General features: G+C 30.0%; 4 protein-coding genes across 7 annotated transcripts in view; 1 reads left to right on the forward strand and 3 right to left on the reverse strand.

The window, feature by feature from the left end:
- Positions 1–6,262, reverse strand: part of LOC145749310 (uncharacterized) — a 31,896-nt gene extending 25,634 nt beyond the window's left edge. For all 4 annotated transcript variants that reach the window (XM_082565039.1, XM_082565041.1, XM_082565040.1 and 1 more), the window contains exons 1-7: positions 5,365–6,262; positions 4,726–5,087; positions 4,436–4,611; positions 3,535–3,755; positions 2,300–2,457; positions 1,934–2,022; positions 1,472–1,736 (exon numbers count right to left, since the gene is read on the reverse strand). In XM_082565039.1, coding sequence (XP_082421165.1) covers positions 1,472–1,736; positions 1,934–2,022; positions 2,300–2,457; positions 3,535–3,755; positions 4,436–4,611; positions 4,726–5,087; positions 5,365–5,992 — 1,899 coding nt within the window. In that variant the 5' untranslated portion in view covers positions 5,993–6,262. The remainder of the gene's footprint in view (positions 1–1,471; positions 1,737–1,933; positions 2,023–2,299; positions 2,458–3,534; positions 3,756–4,435; positions 4,612–4,725; positions 5,088–5,364) is intronic.
- Positions 6,263–11,885: 5,623 nt separating this feature from the next.
- Positions 11,886–16,597, reverse strand: LOC145750214 (cilia- and flagella-associated protein 100-like). Its single transcript, XM_082566194.1, has 11 exons — positions 16,472–16,597; positions 15,966–16,141; positions 15,232–15,415; positions 14,615–14,846; positions 14,399–14,510; positions 14,145–14,322; positions 13,796–13,965; positions 13,185–13,336; positions 12,790–12,972; positions 12,376–12,625; positions 11,886–12,229 (listed from the first exon to the last, which is right to left on the reverse strand). Exons 1-11 carry the CDS (start codon positions 16,518–16,520, stop codon positions 12,116–12,118), a joined length of 1,800 nt encoding a protein of 599 aa, XP_082422320.1. The 5' UTR covers positions 16,521–16,597; the 3' UTR covers positions 11,886–12,115.
- Positions 16,598–16,852: 255 nt separating this feature from the next.
- On the forward strand, positions 16,853–22,080 carry LOC145749715 (ankyrin repeat domain-containing protein 42-like). Its single transcript, XM_082565553.1, has 11 exons — positions 16,853–16,980; positions 17,050–17,222; positions 18,453–18,560; positions 18,801–18,920; positions 19,380–19,503; positions 19,660–19,872; positions 20,105–20,287; positions 20,524–20,739; positions 20,870–20,996; positions 21,149–21,296; positions 21,517–22,080. Exons 1-11 carry the CDS (start codon positions 16,974–16,976, stop codon positions 21,616–21,618), a joined length of 1,521 nt encoding a protein of 506 aa, XP_082421679.1. The 5' UTR covers positions 16,853–16,973; the 3' UTR covers positions 21,619–22,080.
- On the reverse strand, positions 22,007–23,822 carry LOC145749716 (uncharacterized). The gene is made up of 5 exons (XM_082565554.1): positions 23,597–23,822; positions 23,393–23,520; positions 22,948–23,065; positions 22,693–22,820; positions 22,007–22,218 (listed from the first exon to the last, which is right to left on the reverse strand). The coding sequence occupies exons 1-5, from the start codon at positions 23,626–23,628 to the stop codon at positions 22,154–22,156; spliced, it is 471 nt and encodes a 156-aa protein (XP_082421680.1). The 5' UTR covers positions 23,629–23,822; the 3' UTR covers positions 22,007–22,153.
- Between the last annotated feature and the right edge of the window lie 11 nt (positions 23,823–23,833).

Raw genomic sequence — 23,833 nt, forward strand, 5'->3', positions numbered from 1 at the left:
TTAAAAACAAATAATAAAATGCCAAGAAATAAAATGGGTATTTAAACTTTAACTGTATGCTATAAAGATTACAACTGACTTCCATTAAAAAAAAGCCTTTAAAAATAAAATACGTCACATACCGTAGAATTAACACGTGCTTCTCGGCTATTTCGCAAGTCTATGGCAAAGTCAACATTCGAAGAATTAGCTTAAGTGCAAATATAGGTGAATCATTGCGCTATTAATTCCTTTGTGCGCAATAACTTAAGGATTTAAACCATTAAACGGAATTTAAATATGATAAAAGTAGAAATATACGCACATATAGAACTAATACTTATCATAGGCAACTAGAAAAAATTTTAAATTTTTTTTAGGTGGCATTGAAGCGACTCAAACCCGAAACGTTTTGGCTAGTAAACCCGCACCATAGCAAGTAACCACACTTTACTGGCTGGTGATAAAAAAATAAAACGTTACTAAAACGATTGTATGCCATATTATTATTAGATTTTTCGCATTTCTATAAACAATAGGCGTGCCACAATGGCCGATTGTTTAAAGAACCGGTTTATAATGTGATTTTTTGAACTATAAGTACAACACAATTTGAATAACACCCATAATTCAAACCAAGAACTAATTAAAATTAAAACGACAAACTCAAAGTCGTAATAACATTAATATAATAAACTCTACGGTTGACTTATCACGAGGTGATAATGAGAATTGGTGTTAATTCTCCGCGAAAAATCGTATTTCCTATTTAATCTACCACAGTTGAACAAGTGGAATCGCACGAACGAGAAATGGTTAAAAGCCGCATGTGACAAGGTAGGTAATAATACAGACCGATATAACGATATAATACACTACCTACAGACAGAAGAAAAACGCTTCATTTTAATGCCAATTTTACATAGAAACAGCCCTAACCTAATGACCCTATTTTTAGGGGGAAATTTAGCAATATCATGTGAAATTCACAAATTGGTGCTTTCCTAATAACCAGTAATCTCTAAGATTGACACTACTGCTTAAAAGTATCAAAGATAAGCCAAGTATCGGTCGTGGTTTGTGTTTTCAAATGCCAGACATCAAGACAGATGTTGATATGTCTGACAGATAATCAAATATATACTATCTTTAATATAATCACAATACACTACACATTTTAACTTCATTTAACAAATAACCCCTTCATACACAAACCAAACATTACACAAAACATTTTATGAACTCCCACTTAACTATACTTAGTTTACAAATAAATATTTTAAACAAATAAAAAATGTTTTTTAATATTTCAAAACAAATATTAATGTTTTAAACTCCTATTTAACTTTATAACAAATATTAATGTTTTAAACTCCTATTTAACTTTATAAAACAATAAATTTTTCTCTAAGTAATTTTTTACTATATATATATATGTTTTAACTGTACTATATTTAAAAAAAATTAAACACAAAAAAAAAGTTTAACGTACCATGTCTTTAGCTACATCAACAGGAATATCACTTTCAATATCAAAATCAAATTCAACAGCTTCGTCATTCTTATGTTTTTGTTTCAATTTCTGAGCATCTTCGACGACCAATCTAAGGGTAACCGTGTCGTTGTTGGCCCCTGCTTCGGTTTCACCCTCTTTCGTGTCAGGGGAATTATTGGACTCCCTGTTTGGGGCTATTTCAACTTTAACCCCTGTGACTTCTACGAAGAACGGCTCAGTAAGAAGCTGCTGTACATTGTGTCTAAAAAAAGTAAAAAAAAAAAAATTTATTTAAATTAAAAATGAATAAACAAAATTTACATTAAACATAAATACATTTTTTTTTAGACACATGGAATAAAGGGTGTCTTAGTTTTTATGCTATGTGTATATTCACACACAAAAAACCTTTAGTAAGTACTGACTTGTCAAAATTTATATACAAAAACAAGGTCATACCTTTTGGTCTTGTCCTTGTTTATACAGATCGAAATAATATGCTTTTCTTCTTTACCTTGAACTTTTTCGAAATTTGCAGGTGGGAAACCCTGCAAATAAACACCAGTTTTAAGCCGACTTTATGTTGTTTATTGACAAACAGAAGAGCAAAGATATAATCATTAATAACTAGTGTGTATTGTGTAACTTAATGACATGTTTGCATAATTGCTTGTTTACTGTTTGTTTACAAAGGGTGGCACTTAATTTAAAATAGTAAACAATAAATTTGCAAAACATCTTGTGCAGTCACAATAACAAAAATTTTTTTTTTTTTTTACAAATTTTTTTAAACAAAGAAAATTTGTTAAGCCAGCATTACCCTACCTGTGTTACTTTGCGATATATTTGGCCAGCGTTGTTGCATTCAGAATAAGGATATTCCCCAGTGATCATCTCTAACATGCACATACCAAACGCATAAACATCTACACTCTCATCATAATGCTCCTCGTACATTTCCGGGGCCATAAATTCTGGCGTGCCTGCATAAATCAACAAAATGTCAGCCTTCAGTTGCAAAAAAAATGAAAAATAGCAGTAAGGTACAGATATTTTCTTTGTAACTGTATAAATCCACCATAATAGAAATCTTTTAATTTTGTATACTGCTAGGCAATACACTTAATGTAAATAGTATGTTGATATTTTAATATTGGCTGTGGTTAACTTTGGGAAATTAAGCAATTAGCAACACACAATTATTCAAATTTAAATTGTTCGTCTTTAATGATTATTATCTTTAAAAAAGGTTTTGCTGTAGGGACAAAAATATTTTGTATGGTTTATAGATAGGGTTTTACATTGAAATTTGGAGTTTATATGCTATTATTTTCCACTGTAAAAACGAAATTTGAGTCAAAATTGACTGTAAAAAATTCAGTTAAGATGATACATTACCACTTAATTTTAAAAAGGAGAATTATAATATTGGAGAAAAAATAACATTTTTTAAATAAAAGGGCTTTAAGTTAGGCATATATATATTATATATATATATCGTCTATTAAGCTCTATTAACTATAATTTATACATATACAGGCAGATTTCTTTAGGTTGTGCAATGCACCATACTAAAGTAAACAACTTTAAAGAGAAAACAACGAAAACCTTCAATAAACAAACAATCTACTTTGAAAGTCTCAATTGAAAGCCAAAGTCCCATTCAAAACATTATGTTTGTGAAACTCAAATACTCTATATTGATTACAGTTGTCACTTTGGCTAATCAATAATGCATTTTAAAACTATATATTACACCATGTTAAGGCTGGTACTTGTAAAAAATTAATAATATATATGTAGTGCAACAGTCTGGTAAATGAGTAATGCACATAAATCAATAAAAAAATTGATATAATGAATACAATTTTAAACTCATTTTGATATTAATTAGGGAATGAATGTAAATTTTAACACTTGTATTTTCTGTATTGAAACATATATACACCTTAATAGTTTTTAAAAATTATAAATTATACAAAAAAATAATTATAACATTTGCTTAAATTTTTATAGGTCATTCATTATTAATGTCAAATAAATATAAAAGAATATGCTACCGATTACACTCTTGGCAAATGAAGTCCTTTTTAGTGTAGCAAGCCCCAAATCTCCAACTTTAACTGAGCCAGTTGGTCCTGTTATAAACACATTGTCACATTTTAAATCCCGATGAATAATAGGTGGATTTCGAGTGTGCAAAAACAGAAGGCCCTTTAAAATCTGACGGCACCAGCTTCTTAAAACCTTTGGTTTAACCGATTTAAAGCGCTTTAAATACCTGAAAACAAAAAGCTGGGCATTAATATTTGATCAGAAATATCAGACTTTAAACTTAAAAAGAAATACACAAATATATTAATTCAAATACGAATAATAAATCAATATTTGCTGGCAAATACACATTGTCATGCAGTGTTTTTAATTTACAGCAATAGGTGTAGGTAATAAAATACATTTTGGTAATAGAATGTTATATGCAATAGTTTTGTTGCGTTTTTATATATCACGTTGTAGTATTTTATATATATACCAATACATCACTTTTCCATATAAAGGCATAATTAAACCATCAGTCAACTTAATCAAAACTAAAAATGCTTCGCTATAACACTCTGCCATATTTGTTGTATTATTTTTTGTCTATTAAAATGGCCTTGAGGTACGAAAAACATTATTTACATTACTCCTGAGTGGTTGGCATAATAGCACAACATGTAATCTACACTCTTGTTTCCAGGAAACAAAACCACAATCTGATGCACTATTTGAACGATGTGATTAATTAAAATTGTTGATAAAACTTAGTAAAATTCCCCAAATCATTAACTACGATGACAATGTCACTGTTAAACAATTTGTCAAGTTATTCTATAATCATCACACTATTTAAAAAAAAATAAATAAAAGTGATCGCTATGATAAATTAATAATAAATAAAATTTCCAGATTTGTACTTACGTTTTTAAAGTGCCTGATGTCATTAATTCGGTAACCAAAATAATGCATTTTTTCCCCTTTAACGATTGATAATCCCAGGAATCGTAGAAGCGGACAATATTAGGATGTTGCAGACCTTTTAACATCTCTGCTTCCTCCCGAAAACGTAATCGCTCACCCTTGGATAACTTGTGGTGCTATAAAAACAAAATATATGTTTTTTTTAGATTTATTCAACAGTTTGTCAATTAAAACATTTTTTATCAAAAACTTTTGTTTTTTATATGTTGCCACTTTTAAATAAAATTTACCTGCAATTCACACCATGCCACAGCAACCCCTGTATCAGTGTCCAGCCCCTTGAACACAGTCTTAAAACTTCCCCTCCCCAACTCTATATCAAACTTCAGAAATCGGGAATCAGGGGACTCCCCAATTGCTTTCCCTTCGTCTTCTAATTCGGCTTTTTGATCTTCGACAGGGTCAGTTTCGAGGGAAATCACCTCGCTCGGCCCCACCTGGGGAGAGTTTCTTTCATTGTTAGTATCCTCTTTTATTTCGGTGTTATTCTCATTGTTCTCGGATTTATTTTCGACTTCAGGGGCTTTTTCATTGTTGTCAACTTTAACGGAATTAGTTGTCTCGTCAATGCTGGTTGTTATTTCTTCAGTAACTGTTAAAAAAACAAACATTTTATTTAAATTTTTTGGAAATCTTTAAAATTCAGCAGTTTTAAAAAATTTTAAACTTTTTATGAAAAAAAAGATTCCACTAGTTAAAGCAAAAATAACTAACATCTCAACAAATATTTTTTATAAATAAAAAAAGTTGTATAAACAGGCTTTTTAAAATTTAATAATTGGAATATTATATATGTATATAAAAATTATATGTAAATAAGGAATAGTATTATGCTAATTTATTTCAAAAATTAGCTAGCATTAACTAACCTATCTGCTCAATATTATCATTTTCTTCTGCATCAGGCTTTAAAGCGTTGTTGCAATTATTATTAGTTATATAAGATGCAAGATCAGTGATGCTACTCGGGGGTGTAGCATCAACAAAAGTAACCTTTTTCTCATGTATTTCTGTAATATTCTTATTCCAATTTGGATACACTTGTTCTGGGTCTTGATGTAATCCGTTAGTGATAATACTATGGTCATTATTTTCTTGTTTTAATTTCACAGCTTTTTTAATAGAATGTATTTCCGATTCCTTAGAGTCTAAAGTTGTATTTCCATTTACTTCACTTGTGATCAGGTAATGTCCATTGCTGGACAAATCTCCATTTACTTTTTTGTGTAAATTATCCATATCTATTTCATGCTCAACTTTTGGACTGTTTATTAAATGTTTATCTGGTTTATCAGAAATATTAGATTCAACTTGCAAGTCATCTTTATTGCATATTCCTTCTTTGAGATTAACAGAAGAAATGGGTTCCATTGTTTTTGTTATTGCTTGTTTACTATTTTCGTGCCCGTTTGTTGGGGCAGCTGCAACAGAGGTTTCATTTTTTGCCATTGTTTTGCCGTTCATAATACAACAAATTGGAGAAACGTGGTGGTACATGCAAAAATGTTTTTTAACTATCCGGACGATTATGGTACACAGTATTAAAAAATTGTTAGTTTTGATTTAAAGTTTTTGCTATCCGCAGTACAATAACTGACTTTTAAATTGTGTACCCTCAATGCCTAACTTAGACACAAAAGATACTAGAAGAGGATCTATTGCGATTCCAAGCATGTTGAGAATACATTTACTTTCCCGTTAACTGAACAGAAAAGCAAATATAAATATTCCCCAATGCAGATTTCGAATAAAAGCTTTAAACAAAAGTTATCTGTAACAAAATTAACGCCCAGGATATAAATTAATATACCTTACTGTCAGATTAAAGCTAAAATGATAGTAATGTCCATATACAGATAGAATATACTTTAAACAATTTTATATTATAACACACACAGTCGGACAGTTTATATTTTTACAGTAAGTCGTTTTTTTTTGTTTTTTTTTCGTTTTTTTTTCGTTTCTAACGTTAACGTAGACAGTTACAAAAAGACGGCCTAGCGCTTTTGCGTTAAACTGTAATATAAATGTTTGAATACAAAATATTACACCATATACGAACGAAACTAAAAGACTAAACTATAAATGGCGTGTAAAGCCCTTACTTTTAAGATAATAAAGCTTGGAAGTTTACACTATTAACTAAAGCCTTTTACGTTAATTACTTACATATTAATGACGTAAAACTGTACAAAGCGTCTAGTTTTGCTACCTAATTATAGTATACACACTTTAACACTTGCAACACATTTCTTTTTCTGTTTAGAGTCATACACTTCAGGTGTAAACATGGACCAAAAAAATAAAACCTTACTCTCTGCTGCGGATAACGGTAGCCCTTTTACTACGAATATGATCAGTGAAGCAGTAAACGTTCTTTGATGACGTTATTATATTTTTAACGGCTAATTGTAGTTTATCCTCAATTTTTGCCAATTGTGACTACTCTTATGAAAATAAATATTGAAAACATGCTGATTTAAAGGCTAAACACCATTTAATGCTAAGTTTGTTTATATTGTTATACTCAACATATTTTAAATTTCTTATACAATAAACAATTACCCAAATAACAACAAAAATGTTTGACTATTAGTAAAGTGTACAACAAGTGTATAACAATACTATCAGTAAAGTGTATACTTTAAACAATTTTATATTATAAATATAAATTTTAAAGTGAATTTTAAATTAACATCAAAAAAATTTTAAGTATGAAATTCAAAATAATGAAATTTTGATACCCAAAGAATGGTTGTTTTAAAATTATCAAATAACTTGTTTAAAATGTCATGTTAACCATATCTTGTACTACAATTTAATAAATGGCCTTTTTTTATTAGTCTTTTGATATTTATAAAGCCCCTTTTTTTCTTTCTAGTGTAAAGCCCCTTTTTTTCTTATAAAGCCCCTTTTTTTCTTTCTTTTCTAAAAATAAAAATCTCACAATTCTTTTTTGTATTGCTTACAAAGTCATAAATAAATTCTAACCTTTAAAATACAATTCTAATAAAAATGATTACTATAGTAATAAGTGATAAAACCCCAAGAGATTTTTCTTTGACATACAAAAAATGGTGAAATCGGAATACCAAAATGTACTTACACCAACTTTAAAAGCTACCATTGGTAAGAATAAACAGATTATTTAAAAATAAATTTTATCTGTAAAAACGCTTGATAGAAAGAGCAAGGCAGATAACACCATGCAATTAAAATTGCAACTATCTTATTATTGGTTTGGAAAAATTTTGAAATGTAAATAACTAATTATTATTTTATTTGGTCATAATTTATTACTTTGAAAAAATAAAACCAATTTACCAATATAAATTTTGTTATACCGTTATTTAAAATAAAAAAGGACATAGAAACCTATTTACAACAATTGCATTTAATCAATATTTAAAAAAAATGAAAAAGGTGAATTGTTAATAATTAATAAAAGTTTCACAAATGGTACTAGATGTACTACTTATTTAATTCAAATAACATTAAACATTAAGCCAATAAACCACTTTTGTTATGTCAATAATGAAAATGCTAAGTAGCGTCTAACAATAAATTATATTGACATTTGTTTTTGAACTATTGTGTAAGTCTGCAAACAACATATTGCAGTTTAAAAAGGCTAGTCAAAAAATTAGTTTTTTTAAAAATTGGGCTTAACTGAAATTAAAAGTTTTTGAAATTAAAAAATTTAAAAATGGACAAATCGGGTAAATATATCTAAGTTATTTTTTATAAAAATATAAATATTTAAACAAAGTTTATGTTTTTTTTATTATGTAACAAACTTAATAGTTGCCTATAAGCTTAAACTTTTTAAAATTATTTTTAGCTAAGGAACAACAGGTAAATTATTTTTTATTGTGATAATATATAAAAACAATTTTATATAAGCAACAAAAGTTGACAATGGATAGAAAACATTTTTAAACAGTTGAAATGTTTATAGTTAGTAAATATGTTGACATCTTTATATATTTTAGGTTAGAAAAAAAAAGAATGTAAGATTTATCCTAAAAATATAAAGTTTTAACAAATATTATAAATTGCATAACTTTTTAGATAATTATTGTATAACTTATCATATTTTTATATATTTAGAACATTTATGATGATATAAGAAAATGTAAAAACAAATATGAAGATATCATGAAAAATGTAAGTTAAATTTATTAATAGCTTCATGTAACCATTTTAAAGATTTTTTAATAAAGAAATAACCTATTTAATAATTTTTCAAGTAATAAACCATATAGTAGATTAAATAAGTTTTATGTGAAGAATATAACACTTTTAAAATAAAACTTTGGAACAATGGTTAAGCTTAATTTTGTTGTTGTTTTAATTTCAATGTTTTAATTTTGGTTGTTAAATTATATTTGTGGTATAGATTTGTTGGCAATTAAGAAAATCTAGGCCTAAATAATTGCCAAACAAACAATGTGAATACTAAAATTTAAAAAAATGTATTAAGTTGTGTGAAAATCAAGCCTTGGAAGATGACGAGTTTCAAAGCCACCATGAAAAAGCAGTACAAGAAGCCAAAAAATTGATTTATTCTCCTTTACTTAAAGACAAATGGATATCAAAACAAGTTGAGAACATTACAAAAATATACACTGACAATAATGATGCTAACTGGCAGGTAAGAATGTAACCTATAAAATATTTTTTTTATATTGAAATTTGTTCAAATTAATATTTTTCTTAGAAAATAAACCAAGCAAAAAACAAGAACGACGAAGAAATGAAAAAGGTAAATAAATTTTTACTAGTATCAATATTTTTAATAGTAATAAATTGCCAATCATTTATCAATTTATATGCAAATTCTATGCTTTCGTATTGAACACTTCACTCAAAAATATGTAAAACAAAAATGTAGATTTGTGAAGAAATTTCTTTAGATGATAAAGAATTTGAAAAACAACATGAAAAGGTGTTAAATTGTGTCAAAGATTCACTTCACCCAAGTCTTTTTCAAACTGACTACTTACAAGATTATATACATATTACAAAAAAAAATCGGAAGGTTAATAAAATCAAAATTGTTCAAAAACTCATAAAATGCTGTTTTTTAATATGCTTTAATAGTTTTAATTGATTTTTCAGATAAAAAGCATTGTTGACCACCAAAGATCTACAGAATTTAAAAAAAAATACACAGAGATGGAATTAGATTTAAAATCAACCAAAAGAGCCTTAAAACGGGTAACACCAATTTTATGTATGAGTATAATAAAATTACACAATAATCAAAATTTAAGTAATTATACTTTAAAAAGCTATAAACAAACTCTGTAAGTACATTTATGTACAAACCACTTACTTGTATTTTTTTGTTTTAAAAATAGGCATGTGAAAAACATACAATTGAGATAAAAGACTGGAAACAAAAGTTATCTAAAACAAAAGTCAAAAAAATAGAGATACAAGATCAAAAAACAGAAGAGCTAGCCAAAAAGAATAAGGTATCCTTATACTATTATGTAACTATAGTAAAATAAAACAATAAAAATAACTTTTTATTGTAATAATGACACTGATGTAATAGTAACACTATTTTAAAATTAAGGAAATCAAGAAACTAGAAAATGAAAAAAAAGATTTACAAAATAAAATTGAGTCAGTGTCAAAAAACAAGAAAAAAGTAATATTTTACCACAATATATATGTGAAAGTCAAAAAAATATTTAAACAAAAATCGATATCATCGAGGTTTAGTAGCTACAGTTGTAATAACCTAAACCCATCTATATGTTATTTTTTATGTGTTTTGCAGTATTACAACCCAAGTGATGTTGAAATCAACAAAGAAAAAGAAGGGTTTCTTGGCAAAGGAGGTTTTGGCTTAGTGAGACTTGGGTTTTTAAAACATTATGGGGTTGTCGCTATTAAATGTATTTCATTAACAGGAAATCCTATTGAGATTAACAAAAGTAGAGACAAGTATATAAAATTACATTTAAAAGTTTATTTAAAAAAATTACTGCTATTTTTACCAAAAACTATTTTTTAACAGAATTATGCATGAAATTAAGATGTGTCTGCAAGCCAGCCACTTTAATATAGTTAGTTACATTGGGTATACATATTGGGGTCAGTTTTCAGAATTTATGGGAATTATTATGGAGTACATGCCATGTAAAAACCTTAAAACATTAATGGTCCCATATCCTCAACTAAATGTAATTAAGGTACCAATAGTCGTTAGACTGCGATTTGTGTTTGATATTGCATGTGGTCTTTCCTTTATTCATAACCTGAAAAAAGATCAAAGAATAACACATGGTGACTTAAAAATTGCAAATGTCCTTCTCACTAGCAATCTGAGATGCAAAATTTCTGATTTTGGAGGATCAAATTTAGCAACTGCTACTGAAACCAGCCAATCAGGTGATGAATTAGCTACAAGTAAGGGGGAACATACTTGGCTCTACACAGCTCCGGAGCGACTACAAAATATGCAATTAAAAGTAACGACAGCAATGGATGTGTACAGTTTTTCTTTGATGATTTTTATGATACTTTTTAAAAAACTGCCACATATAGGAAATGAAATGTTAAGTCAAAGCGATCACATAAGCTTAGCGATTCAAGGAGAACGACCCAAGATGGAAGACATTGAAAACTTTAAACCGCCAGTTACCAAATTTGAACGCTCCCTGTTTATTTTTCTTCAAAGCGTAATGGAAAAGTGTTGGAATTTAGATCCAAAATCTCGCCCAAAAATAATTAATGTCAGAGATCTAATTGATGCAGAGCTAGTAAAGCAAAATAATGTAAAAATAATGCAACATGTTACACAGATCGTAAAAAATATGAAAGTTAAAGTTCCATTTAAATCTAACTTTTCTTTTCAGCCAATAAACAATGACACATCAAAACTATGCTGAACGCCCCAAAGTTTGAGATTTTATTTATATAACTTTACCATTACAGTTGTCGGCTGTACTTTACAATTATGTTCAATCTGTTAATGCATTAGTTATACGATTATTGTATTATGTTAATTTTGTTTAATATTAAAAAATAGCAACTAATGTTTTCTGACTTTTCACATTGATGATAAAGATACATACAAAAAAAAATCCTCCACATAAACCCTATAAAAAGAATACAAATACCTGAATGAAATGCACTGGCATAAAGATAAATTTTAAAACTTAGCTTGCTTAAGAAAGGTTTATTAAATTAAAAGATAAATCAGCCAAAGACTTTGTTTCTGTTTGGTTTTCTGTTGGGCGATAACATAGTGCACTTTTTTCAGTTATTTTTTTTTTTAAAGTTTTTGTATAAGGAGCAAGCTTTAAAAATATACCCTTAAGCCTTAATATTTTAAGGCTGCGTTTTAACATTTAATAAAAGGTATAACTTGTAATAATAAAAACAAAAAATATTTATTCAACAATAATTTGAATAATTACAACAAAAATACTTTAGAAAGTTCAGAGGAAAATCTGAATTCAACTAAAAATATTGATTCATTTTATCTATACTTTTTAGGTAAAAGTACACAATAAAAGAATAAACAATAAAATGCAAAACATTTCATTTTTTTGTGTCCTTAATAAAAAGTTATAGAACTGAAATATTGGAAACAAAGCAAGTTTATGTAAAAAAGTATAATTTCTCTTCTTCTTCTTTATCTTCACCTTCTTTCTTTTTATTCTCTTTTTGTTTTCGCTGAGGAGGTTCGGATCTGAAAACAAGCCTCTTGCCAACCTAAAAGTAAAAAGTATATTTTTTTTTATTTAAAATCTTACCAGCCAAGCCAACGCTGCATTATGTTAAAAATATTAGACAAGGTTATATCACAGATTTTTTTTCAAATGAAAAGTAACTACAAAAAATTAAATCTAATTCCGTACCTTTTTCTTAGGATCAGCCTTTGCTCGTTCCAGAGCCTTTCTTACTCTTTCCTCTTGATGTGCTCTTTGTGCAGCTAACTTTTCCTCTCTTAGTCTCATTCTTCTTTCTTTTTCCTTAGCTTTTTCTGCAGCTTCCACTAACTCTGGAGGCATCACTTCAATGCTCTCAAATAATTCCTCCAAGCGATTTTCAATAGTTGTTAGCATTTGTAAAGTGCTAATGTTGGCTTCATTGTCTCCAATACAAGCTCTGGAATAAAAAAAATGTATTAACTTTAAGTAAAATCACTAATATGCATAATAATATCTCGAAGATTTGAGAATACAAAAATTTATAGTATGCATAAAGTTATTGCTTAAATTATTGTACTAACATATCAATTTGATTGTTCAAAGTTTTAAAAATTATATTACCTGTAGACTTCTTCAACTTTTCTATTTAATTGTCGCAACATTTTCTCCTGGTCCTCCGATTTAAACTCCCCATATGAAAACATCTTACACTTTAGCTCCAGGTCATCTGCTTTTTCCTCCTCCCGCTTAATTGTTTGTTTCAACATCATTATTTGAGACTTTAGCATGTCAGTCTCTCGATCCCTAAAAACATTTTTTGTGTAAAATCTTATTAATCAAAATAGACAAAAATTGGTTTTCCAATTTTAAAATTCCTAAGTGTTTATATGTTTAGTAATAACTCATAGTAGAAATTCAATGTTTTTTTCTTTTTTTTAAATATTTTGGTTTCAATAATATTGAATTAAAAATTTAGCGCAACAAGTTATAGTATTTAAACAAAAACAAATTCTCACATTTTATCTTTGGTTAACTTGATCGTCTGTTTTAATTCTTCCATTGCTTCTTCAGTTTCCTGACTGTTTGTAATAAGTGATAAATTATGTTCTTCAAGTTCTTGAAATATGTTTAAAAGTTGAACCGGATCAGTAAAATACAGTTCAGGTTCCTGTCAAAAGTATTATCAACGTTTAACACAATACATAAAATGCTAAGTTTTTATTTAATTCCAATTTATGTATCTTTTATGTGGAAAGGCTGCCTTTAAGGCCTAAAAAATTACCCCAACCCAACTCGCTTTTGGTAGTTTTTGACATTGTTACTGATAAGCATATATTATGAAAATTAACCTCCCAGTTGTCTTTCAGGTTAAGTAGAAGAAATTACAATTTACAACAAATAACTAACTCAAAAATTCTAAAACAAAAAAGGCAGGGAAATTTAACCCAAGACCTTAGGTAGTAAGGCCAAGTGTCCTTTCCAAAATACATTGGTGCTAGTTGTTGTAGTATTCCAACTTCTTTAATTTAAACACTGCTTCTTAGAAGCAGCATTTAAAGTTATTTTTGGTTAAAAACCATTTCAAGTTATTTTTGGATAAAATTTAACATTTATTGTATTTACATACCTCATCACTATCATCATCAGCAAAAGTGACCTCAGCAGATCGAACACTGTCTGAATCCGCTTGACTTTTTGGTGTCATGAGCGTTCTTCTTGTGGTTGCACTTTTAAGAACACTGCTACGAGCTCTTGAAATTGAAGAAGGTATTCGGTGAGAACCTCTGCTATCCCCATCTGTTGTTGTAAGTTAAGTTATGTAAAAATTGATTTAAAAATCTTAAGAAGTTGAGTAATATTTTAATTAAACATAATTACAGACTTTTAAAATTCTTACCAAAATCTTTAAATATTTTAAAATTAAAAAGTCTATGTTATAATTAACAAAAGTTCTTAACAGTTTTAAGTTATTTTACCTCGTCTTCCTGATCCCACAGAACTAATAGATTTCTTATCAGCTTGAGAAGTAGAAGCATGCATGGCCTGCTGAGCTTCTCTCTTAAGCCTTCTTCTTTCCATTCTCTCCTTTTTCTTTAATTCTTTCCACTCATCAGGAGTTAACTTTTCCAGAAATTCTTTGTACAGAACATATTCCTAGCAAAAAAAATAATTTATTAAAAATATAGTACAGAATAAAACATGATAGGAAAATTTGATAAATTTTTTTTACTTTTAATGTTTCCTCGTGCTTTGAAATATCACTTTTAATTGCCATCATAATTGCATTATTTTTCTTTATTTCAGCAACTTTTTCTAGCTTAGATTTTGTTTCAGCTTCAGCTCTAAGATTAAGAAATAAAATAAAATTTAAAAAACAAAAAAATACCACAATATTTAAACACATTTTTATCTTTAGCTAAAAAAATATTTTTTTTTATTATCTTACATTTTTATAGCCTCAACTGAATTTTTGTCATTTTCCTTAAGAAATTCATCAAACATTGCCGCATCTTCTTCCAAAAAGTGCTCAGCCCTTTCCAACTTTCTCTCCTCTGCTGCAGCCAACTCCTCCAGTTTTCTCATTTCGTCTCTTTTTACTCGAAGCGAGTATTGGACGAGAAACATCTCTCTCTTCTTGGACACATATTCTGCCAAATCCTCTTTTTCAACATTTCGATCTAAGAAAACCAAAAAAAGTTATTTACAACAAGTATATTAAAAAAAAACAATAGCTTTATGAAGTAATACACTAAAAACATTACAAACGAGCCTTAGCCAACCATTAAAATTATAAATACCTACCTGCCCAGCCCAAAAACCTATTTGCAGATTAATTATTTGGCAAAATGCTTTAATAATATCCTTGACTGCCAAAGGCAACTTAAAAATTAATTCGACAAATGATAGCCTATGTTAGAGCAATAAGGTCAACCTTTTTACCTTAAGAATATAGATAACAAGAAAAAATAAAAACTAAATAACAATAAATGTATTGTCAGCATAAAAACTAGAACACACAAACAAAAAAAACACCAAAGTTATTAAAAAACACATTTGTTGTACCTCGAGTGACAGCTAAAGTCCATCCTGGATCATCCTTGATTGCCATGTCAGAGGATTCTTCGTCCTCCTCATCAATTTCATCTGATCCTAAAGCAGCTTTTCTCATAGAGGCAGTTTTTGCATTAACTCTCGAAGCATAAGTGGTCTTCTCGTGGACATGAAGCTTTTGTTGCCTTTCTCGCTCCTATTTAAACATTAAAATATAACCTGGTAATAAAGTCAAATATAGGTTTTATGATTTAAAATACTATTTGTGGGATTTTTTACAGTCCTTATTTTGTGTAACTATAAGCCCACCTTTCTGATAGACCACCACCTTACTACAGCACTTTAGGTTTTTAGAATAACCAGTCAGATAGTCGTTTAAAATACTAAACTAGTAAACTGCCAAAAAATAGTGTTATGTAATATACCGGCAGCGTGGTGTAGTAACAAGAATACTTGCTACACCACTATGAGGTTATGGATTCCATCCCCACTGCCCTTATGCTGTAGCGCTTTTGAGTAACGCGCTATAAACAGTATAAAATTCTGCTGAGCCAGCACTTAATCAGCAGCACAATTACTGGGCAATTATAATTTATTTTGTTAATCTATGTTAAAGTGGCGCATTCGACCTTCCCAAATCGAGAATAAAGATATATACAAAAAAATTAAAAATAATATTGCGCTTATCGCATATATCACGCATATACATTTTTGCCATGTGGTAATTGTTTGGACTGATTTTTTACCTCCTTTTTTCTTTGACGCTCTTTATCTCGGAGCATAAAGATATCCTGATCCAGAGGAACTTTAAATGGATTAGAGTCCGGAGAATCATCTTCAAGAGCAAGACCTGATTTACTGGATGTCATAGATTTTGCAGATTGGGGAAAAGTAACTCGACCAGATTGTCTAGATTCCATGCCTGCAATAATTTTAAACCGGTTTTAAGTTCGGAAAACTTTTATTTTAAACATATATTTTTTTATATTCATTTATATTTAATGTGGAAAGGTCGATTTCACAACCTTAACATAGAGTAACATCAGTTACCTCGGCCTAGTCTCCAATAACCCAATAAAAAAAATTGCCAGATAATTAAGCTGCTGTTTAAGTGTTGGCTCAGCAGTAGCTCATACCGTTTATAGCGTCATACTCAAAAGACACTACAGCTTAAGAGCAAAAGGAGTCGAACCAACACCAAGAACCTCATGTATAAGAACTAATACCAAGTTGGTTTTTGAATTAAACTTACGTGAAGACGCAACTGATCCTGCAGAACGACCGCTTGATACCACAGACATTGTAATTTAGGTTTTGATAAATAATGAACGTGGAAACATGTAAACATTAAATAAAAACAAAAAATCTTGCAATTATTAATCTCTATAGCAACAACTTTTACCGCTAGAGGCAATTACATTCATTAAAAATAACTTTGATTTTATATTTAATATTTATTTTTTTCATAATTTAATTATTTTTATGTACAAAATTTGCTAAATTTATAATAAACAAATATTGTTTTAAAAATATGTTATGTTTATATTTAACATAAATTAAAATTTAAAAGTATTTACTTAATTTTTTGGAAGCGAGAAAAGTGCCGCCACTGTTTGAAGTTTCTATGGGTACACAAAGCGGTTTGTAAACAATGCATTTATTTCTCAAGTGTGTATAAAAAGCGACTATTTCAAAGCACTTACACATAATTCGTAATATATTGTATACGGATATAATACAAGGAAGAAAATACTATGAGTGGTAAGTTAATTAAAATTACAAAGTTACTTTTTGAATTATTTATGATAAAAAACGAAATTGTAAATATAGCACTGGTCAAAAGAAAAAAAGAAACAAACTATGGCAGCATACACGAAGCAATTAGACACGGAGATGTAATTCAACTTGAATACATGGTAAAAAATGGAGCTGGAATTAACGAGGTTGAAAAGGAATCCAAATTTACTCCCATGCACTGGGCATGCTATACTGGAGCATTAGAGGTCGGTACCTATAAACTATACGGTGTATGGGTCGACTGAAAATGAGGGAATGGAAATTGAAGGAACGGAAAATGAAGGAACGGAAAATGAAGGAACCGGAAAATGAAGGAACGGAAAATGAAGGAACCGGAAAATGAAGGAACGGAAAATGAAGGAACCGGAAAATGAAGGAACAGAAAATGAAGGAAACGGAAAATAAAGGAACCGGAAAATGAAGGAAAGCAAGAAAGGAGAGGGCGAAATCTAAAATACTAAAACGCGGAAATACCATTGACTGTTTATTTAGGATTACTGTCATTTATTCGAGAATTGATAAGCGATAATGAGTTAATTTTTATTACCCTAGCATACCCTAACTCTCTTCTATAAAATACCCGTTTATTTCTAAAATAATATTGACTTAAATACAAATAAACAGTCAACGGAATTTCCGCGTTTTATTTTTTTAAGATTCCGCCTCTCCTTTTTCACTTTCCTTCAATTTCCGTTCCTTCATTTTCCGGTTCCTTTATTTTCCGTTCCTTCATTTTCCGGTTCCCTCATTTTCCGTTTCTTTATTTTCCGGTTCCTTCATTTTCCGTTCCTTCATTTTCCGGTTCCTTCATTTTCCGTTCCTTCAATTTCTGTTCCTTTATTTTCCATTCCCTCAAATTCCGCGTCCCCAACTATACAGGATCGAATGGATCGAATAAATAGAATGTACCCAAACGTATATCAAATGGTTTTCGAATAAATCAAATGGATCAAATGGACCTAATGGATCACATGCATTATTCTTATTCTGAATGGGTGAGGGTCAGGGTAGGGTTTAATTTATGCAATATTTTTGTTCCATTTGATCCATTCGATACACTTGATCCATTCGATACATTTGATCCATTCGATAACCATTTGATATACATTCGATCCATTCGATCCTGTATAGTTTATAGGTACCCTTAGAGGTTAATTTTTTGTTAATTTATTTAAATATTTATTGCAAACTATTGTTCACTTGGATTAGTTCTTTTAAGTACAAAGCCTATTTAAACAAACTGTGTCATTAAGTAAGACCATCTGTAACAAATAGGCCATAATTAAAACAAGATTTAGATTTATAAAGAGCCAATATGATTAATATTATTGAAGGCAACTTTGAACGGGGGTTGGGGTAAATGTTGCTCTATGTAACATATGTCTTCCAATATCAAGAGTAAAATATGTATAAAAAACATAATTTATTTTATTTAGTGTTTACATTGGTTGTTGTGGCATGGAGCAGATGCAGCCGATGTAACACCAAGAGGTTGGACTGCTGCTCATATTGCTGCAATACGGGGTCAAGATGCTTGTATACAAGTAAGAAAAACTTTTATTGCCTTTCAATACAAGTTGTTTACCATTTGTAATAATAAAAAGGCAAATATTTTTGACCACAAAGCTTAAACTAATTTATTGTAAAGCCTCTTGGCATCATTTTTTTCAACTTTTAGAATCAAAATTAGAAGAATTTTATTTTTATTGGATATACTTTAGAATGCAGATATTAAATCTTGGTACAATTTAGTGATACAAATTTTGTTATTGTTCTATTTTTAGGCCCTTGTCAAGAACAGTGTTAATTTATCGGGAAAAGATGATCGAGGTAGTACTCCAATTCATATGACCGCGTCACATGGTCACTCATTCACATTACAAACTCTTTTACGCAGCGGAGTTGTAAGTTTTTTTTTTTTTTGTATATATCTTTATCCTCGATGTGGGAAAGTCGAATGCGTGACTTAAACATAGAGTAACCTAAGTTACTCCACCCAGTCTCGAGTTGCCTGTGGCAGTTTGGGATATTATAGAATACAATTGCCCAATAATTATACTGCTGATTAAGTGCTGGCTTAGCAGAAGTTCATACCGTTTATAGCGCCTTACTCAAGGGAGCTACAACATGATATCAGTGGGGATTGAACCCATGACCTGATGTGTGGTGTAACAAGTGTTCTTACCACTACACCACGCTGTCAGTTAAGTTAAATTTATAGTTTATTTAATTATTTAATCAAGTGTTGTATAATTTTTTGTTAACTGTGCATGTGCAAATAGTAAGTCTTTTTTTGGCATAATTGTTTAATTTTGTTAGCAATATAAATTAAATTTACTTTTTACTTTTTTGTAAATTTTGAGGATGCAAATATTTCCGATTTTAATGGTTGGTTACCTACCCACTGTGCTGCCTTCCATGGAAGACTTGGCTGTTTACAAATTCTTTGTAAATGGGGATCTAGCTCCGATGATGTTGATAATGAAGGTAAAAACATTTGTAATTTAAAAAGCAGAAAATTTATGTGATAATTTTGTTTTTTTTCATCAGAGAATAATTGAAATATAATTGGAGATGACTAATTTTAATTGTACACTAATTTATGTTTAATTATCCAAAAATTTGTTTTATTTTTGTTTAAAGGAAACACCCCTGCTCATCTTGCCGCCCAGGAGGGTCACATTCACTGTTTAAAATATCTTATCTCTAGTGCCCCAAGTGCCGAACATGTGCTCTCAGCAAGAAACGATCAAGGGGAAACGCCAAAAGATCTAGGCAGTAGATTTTACAAAAATGGTCTGGTCGAGTTTATCGACAACTTCCAGTTTGAGCAGGAAAATGCAGAAGATGAAGAAAGTAAATAAGTCTAAGTTTTCGTAGATTTATTAAAAGTATTTTAAGATCAATCAACTGCATTATTAATCCTGGCAATTTAAATTTTGTAACACTAGTTTTTTTAAGAAACCAAATATTATTATGTTTAACATTTTTTATTCATTTAAATGTTTAACATTTTTTATTCATTTCATGTTTAACATTTTTTATTCATTTAAACTTAAAACTTTGAATAAAATTTGTTTATGTTTAGATCTTGCCTTTCCTGCACATGTAGCAGCATACAACGGTAACTTACAAGTACTAAGAACACTGATAGAACAAGGTGTAATTAACATCAATGAAAGAGATGAAAAAATGTCAACTCCTGCTCACAAAGCTGCTGGTCAGGGCCACATCGAAGTTTTGCAATGGTTAATAGAAATGGGAGCCAAAAGTAAGTAAATAATAAAAGCATCTTTGTATCTGGCATTTAAATATTAATATAAAGGTTGCCATTAAAATCATGAGCAAAATTTTAAGAAATTTATACATGCAAAGGCATAAAAGAAAAGTTAAACAACTTGACTCAACCCGTGGTCTAGGGTTTGATTCCTAATGCTTCCAAAATTACTGTACTGTTCGGTTACAAAATTATATAAAAAAAGATTTAAAAACTTTTTATTTTCGCAGTGGAAATTAGAAACTCTTCTGGAGAAACTCCTTGTGATGTAGCTCGGAGGTTTGCACAACTGGCTTGCATCAAACTCCTGGGAGGAGAGGAGGATGACTCCGATGCATCCACGACTTACTCAGATGACGAAGATTATCCTCTTAAAGGATTAGCTGGGGATTCAAGTGATAGTCGAGGATTAAGCCAGGATGTTAGATCAAAGAAGACAGCACGAAGTAAAACTTTTTTGAATTTTTTTTTTAGTGTTTATCACATATTTTTTTACATTTAAGGTTGTTAAGTTGCGGAAATAGGCCATTTAAAACCCAATTTTTAACTTTATACCATATTTTGTTGTTCTGGTAGGTCGAGCCCTCAAGAAAGTGGATGAGTTGGAGAGGTTGATGGAAATTGCGAAATCAAACTTCCGGCAACTCGGAGGAGAACTTGCAGAGGACAGAAGAAGATACAAGGAAGAACAAGAGGCAAAACAGTAAGTTCTGTTTTACTAAAACGTAAAGTTGTTCTAACCAAACAATTTAACAACAGTTTTAAAATAGCTAAAAAGGTAACATCTAACTGGTGAAGAAAATTTAGCTTTAAATTTTGAGAATAAAGGCAGTGTTAAATTAATTTACCATACAGACAAAAAATTGAGTTGGAAGCACAACTGGAATATGAGAGAGTTAGAAGGGAAGGGTTGGAGGCACAACTTGATGATTATAGATCAGAAAATGCTCATCTTAATTTACAGATTGAAGACCTTGCTTCAGCACTTGAACAAACAAGAGGAGTAAGTAAATATTATAATGAAATTTTGTTAGAAAACGTGTTTAGTTGGTAAGAAAACAAAAATTATGCTAAATATTATATGCCTAAGGCCGTAATTGTGTAACGTTTGAGAAGTGTTTCTAAATTTAAACGTTAGAAACGAGTGCCAAATATAAAAGGTTGAAATTTCTATTTTGAAACCCCCTTTTTCAAGTTTTTATCTGTTTATTTTAAATGTTTAGGCATTGGCTGAAATGAACTTAATAAAACCCGCACGAAAAAAGAAGGGCAAAAAGAAGAAGGACCTATCAGGAGGTACTTTTATTCGCAGGACTTTCGATTAAAGACTACCTTCGCCAAGAATCAAACCCGGGTGATAGGCCGCTGTCGGCTGACAATGGCCCAACTAATTAGAAGACAGAAGTGGTCAATTACTTACGCAATGGATAACAATTTCAACTTTTCAAATCATGGCTTCTGAAATTTTAAGTTTCAAAGAAGTGCCTTGTACAATGTTTAATAGTTGTTGTGTATATTGTATTTAGATAATTTTGTATGGTTATAGTAATGTATTGCTAGCTTAGTTAAACAAATGTGCCTTTTGTGTTTTTGTTTATGTGCCTTTTGCACTAATTTCGTACAATTCACTGTTACAAATTATGCAGTTGTATATTTTCACAACAATTCTTCATCCGAAATTTTATTTTTTTCTCACAACTCATTTTCACAAACTCATATCACAATACTCAATTTGTCACAACTTTCTTTTATTTACAACTTTTGGAATTTTTTGAATAAAATGTACAATTTTATTTACAAGGCAGTTTTGTGCAATGCAACCCAACAATTTTTAGTAGTGACGTCATAGTTCGTACGTCACTATGTCCTGACTGCGTCACCAAGTCCAAGTACGGACTTGTAACATCCCATACCATATCTGCCATCTAAAATAGTTTAAAATTGTAAAACATTTTTTCGCTAATTTATTACTGCATAAGGTCCTGGGTTTAAATCCTACAGCTCAAAAACCGTAAGCAAGTTAATATTTTCTATTCGTGACAGAAGTAGGTAAGCTATGTTGGGGTAGCAAAATCGATAACCGACACGGCACTAGAAGCGATCTAAACTTCTGCTTGGTCGAAAACTAATCAGCAGTTTAAATATCGGGCAATTATAATCTTAAACTGCCCAAGTCAACAAGTGGCTCAAGGTAGCAAATGTTACTTTATGTTCAGATTGCAAAGACGACCTTTTTCAAAACGAGGTTAAATAAATATAAAAAAGTCTACGCTGTAACATTGACTCGTTTACGTTAAAAAAATATACAAAAACTGTTTAGTAGACGTGTTGCATCTTTAAAGTTACGCGTTTCGTTAAGTAAAATAATTATTTAATTTAAATAGACTTAAAATTCTTACAGAGAGTAGGTTTAGGTCGCGATAAGGGCCAATACTTGAACCCCTCCCTAGCCCGGTCGTTAAACTGATTTCTGTATTGCTTCATGTTTGGAATCGACATTGATCTCTTTACTCGAGTCTTTTGGTACCTGGCAAAGGTTAATTATCAAAAAATACGATCCAGAAAAAGCAATATTAAAAATGGATTTGCAAACAGGCTTAAGTATTGTACTAAAATTTTAATGGAAACGCGTTTTTTTGTGTACTTAAGCCTACCTTCCAGGTTCATTATTTTCGAACTCGGTTGTTAGTTGATCAGAAAAGTCCTTTCCTTTAAGAGGCATTATGCTACCATCTGAACTCATGCGATACCTAGTCGCTTCTGGCGGCAATTCTTTAAAAAAAATTATAACGAAATAAATTTTAAATTATATTTTCATACATTTGTTCGATTGATATTTGATTTTGTCGATAAAAAAAACTAAAAGTCTGTGGTAGTCTTAACTTAAATCTGCCCCTGTGTCACCTTTAAAATGTTAATATTCTTTTTTTTTCTGGAATTTATAACCAATAATTAAAAAAAAAGTTTTTTTGAAGATTAATTAGGCAACGTGCCAACGAAACAAACTTAATCTAACTAATATAATTTAGGGTTAAGTTTATAAATGATTGTCTTTTCTGTTATAAATCTATGGGAATAAATCTCTAAAGTCGTACTCACGCTTTGTAATTGCGACTGCTTCTGGCATTTTAAGCACAAAATTTGTGGCCTGGTGTTTCATTTTGGACCAGTGATCTGTTCTGTTATGGGTCATGGACACTGGTTCAAATTTCGACCACTTCGTGGATCTAAATATTACATGAATATAAATGAAAACACTAATCGATCCAGCTGCTTAAAAATCTTCACACGACACAAACTTACGTTCTTGCACCTGGCACCAATGTTGACGACATGTTTCTAGTTTGTGCAGTTTTTGATGTGAACCTAACCGTATAGCAACTTACTAGTAGTACAGTCGATGCTTTAAGTAGGCTAGAGTCAACAACTAAACACCTTTTATTCTGAACTGCCCTATTTGCTGAAGGTCGCTGCTTACAAAGTAAATGTGAAGCAATACATTCATAACGACCCCTATAACGTAACTGACTTTTACATTTT

The sequence above is a fragment of the Corella eumyota genome, chromosome 4 (genome assembly GCF_963082875.1).
Source record: "Corella eumyota chromosome 4, kaCorEumy4.1, whole genome shotgun sequence".
Lineage (NCBI taxonomy): Eukaryota > Metazoa > Chordata > Ascidiacea > Phlebobranchia > Corellidae > Corella > Corella eumyota.

What these genes read in the sequence shown, in the direction of transcription:
- LOC145750214 (XM_082566194.1), bottom strand. Translation starts at nt 16,520, where the DNA reads ATGTCTGTGGTATCAAGCGGTCGTTCTGCAGGATCAGTTGCGTCTTCA. An exon ending in GACTTTAGCTGTCACTCGAG is followed by an intron (nt 14,847 to 15,231) that starts GTACAACAAATG and finishes TGGTTTTCTTAG; the next exon opens with ATCGAAATGTTGAAAAAGAG. An exon ending in AAAGTTGAAGAAGTCTACAG is followed by an intron (nt 12,626 to 12,789) that starts GTAATATAATTT and finishes TTTTTATTCCAG; the next exon opens with AGCTTGTATTGGAGACAATG.
- LOC145749715 (XM_082565553.1), top strand. An exon ending in AATAGAAATGGGAGCCAAAA is followed by an intron (nt 20,288 to 20,523) that starts GTAAGTAAATAA and finishes TTATTTTCGCAG; the next exon opens with TGGAAATTAGAAACTCTTCT. An exon ending in GAAGAACAAGAGGCAAAACA is followed by an intron (nt 20,997 to 21,148) that starts GTAAGTTCTGTT and finishes TTTACCATACAG; the next exon opens with ACAAAAAATTGAGTTGGAAG.
- LOC145749716 (XM_082565554.1), bottom strand. Translation starts at nt 23,628, where the DNA reads ATGTCGTCAACATTGGTGCCAGGTGCAAGAAC. An exon ending in AGCAGTCGCAATTACAAAGC is followed by an intron (nt 23,066 to 23,392) that starts GTGAGTACGACT and finishes TTTTTTTTAAAG; the next exon opens with AATTGCCGCCAGAAGCGACT. An exon ending in GCGACCTAAACCTACTCTCT is followed by an intron (nt 22,219 to 22,692) that starts GTAAGAATTTTA and finishes AAACTATTTTAG; the next exon opens with ATGGCAGATATGGTATGGGA.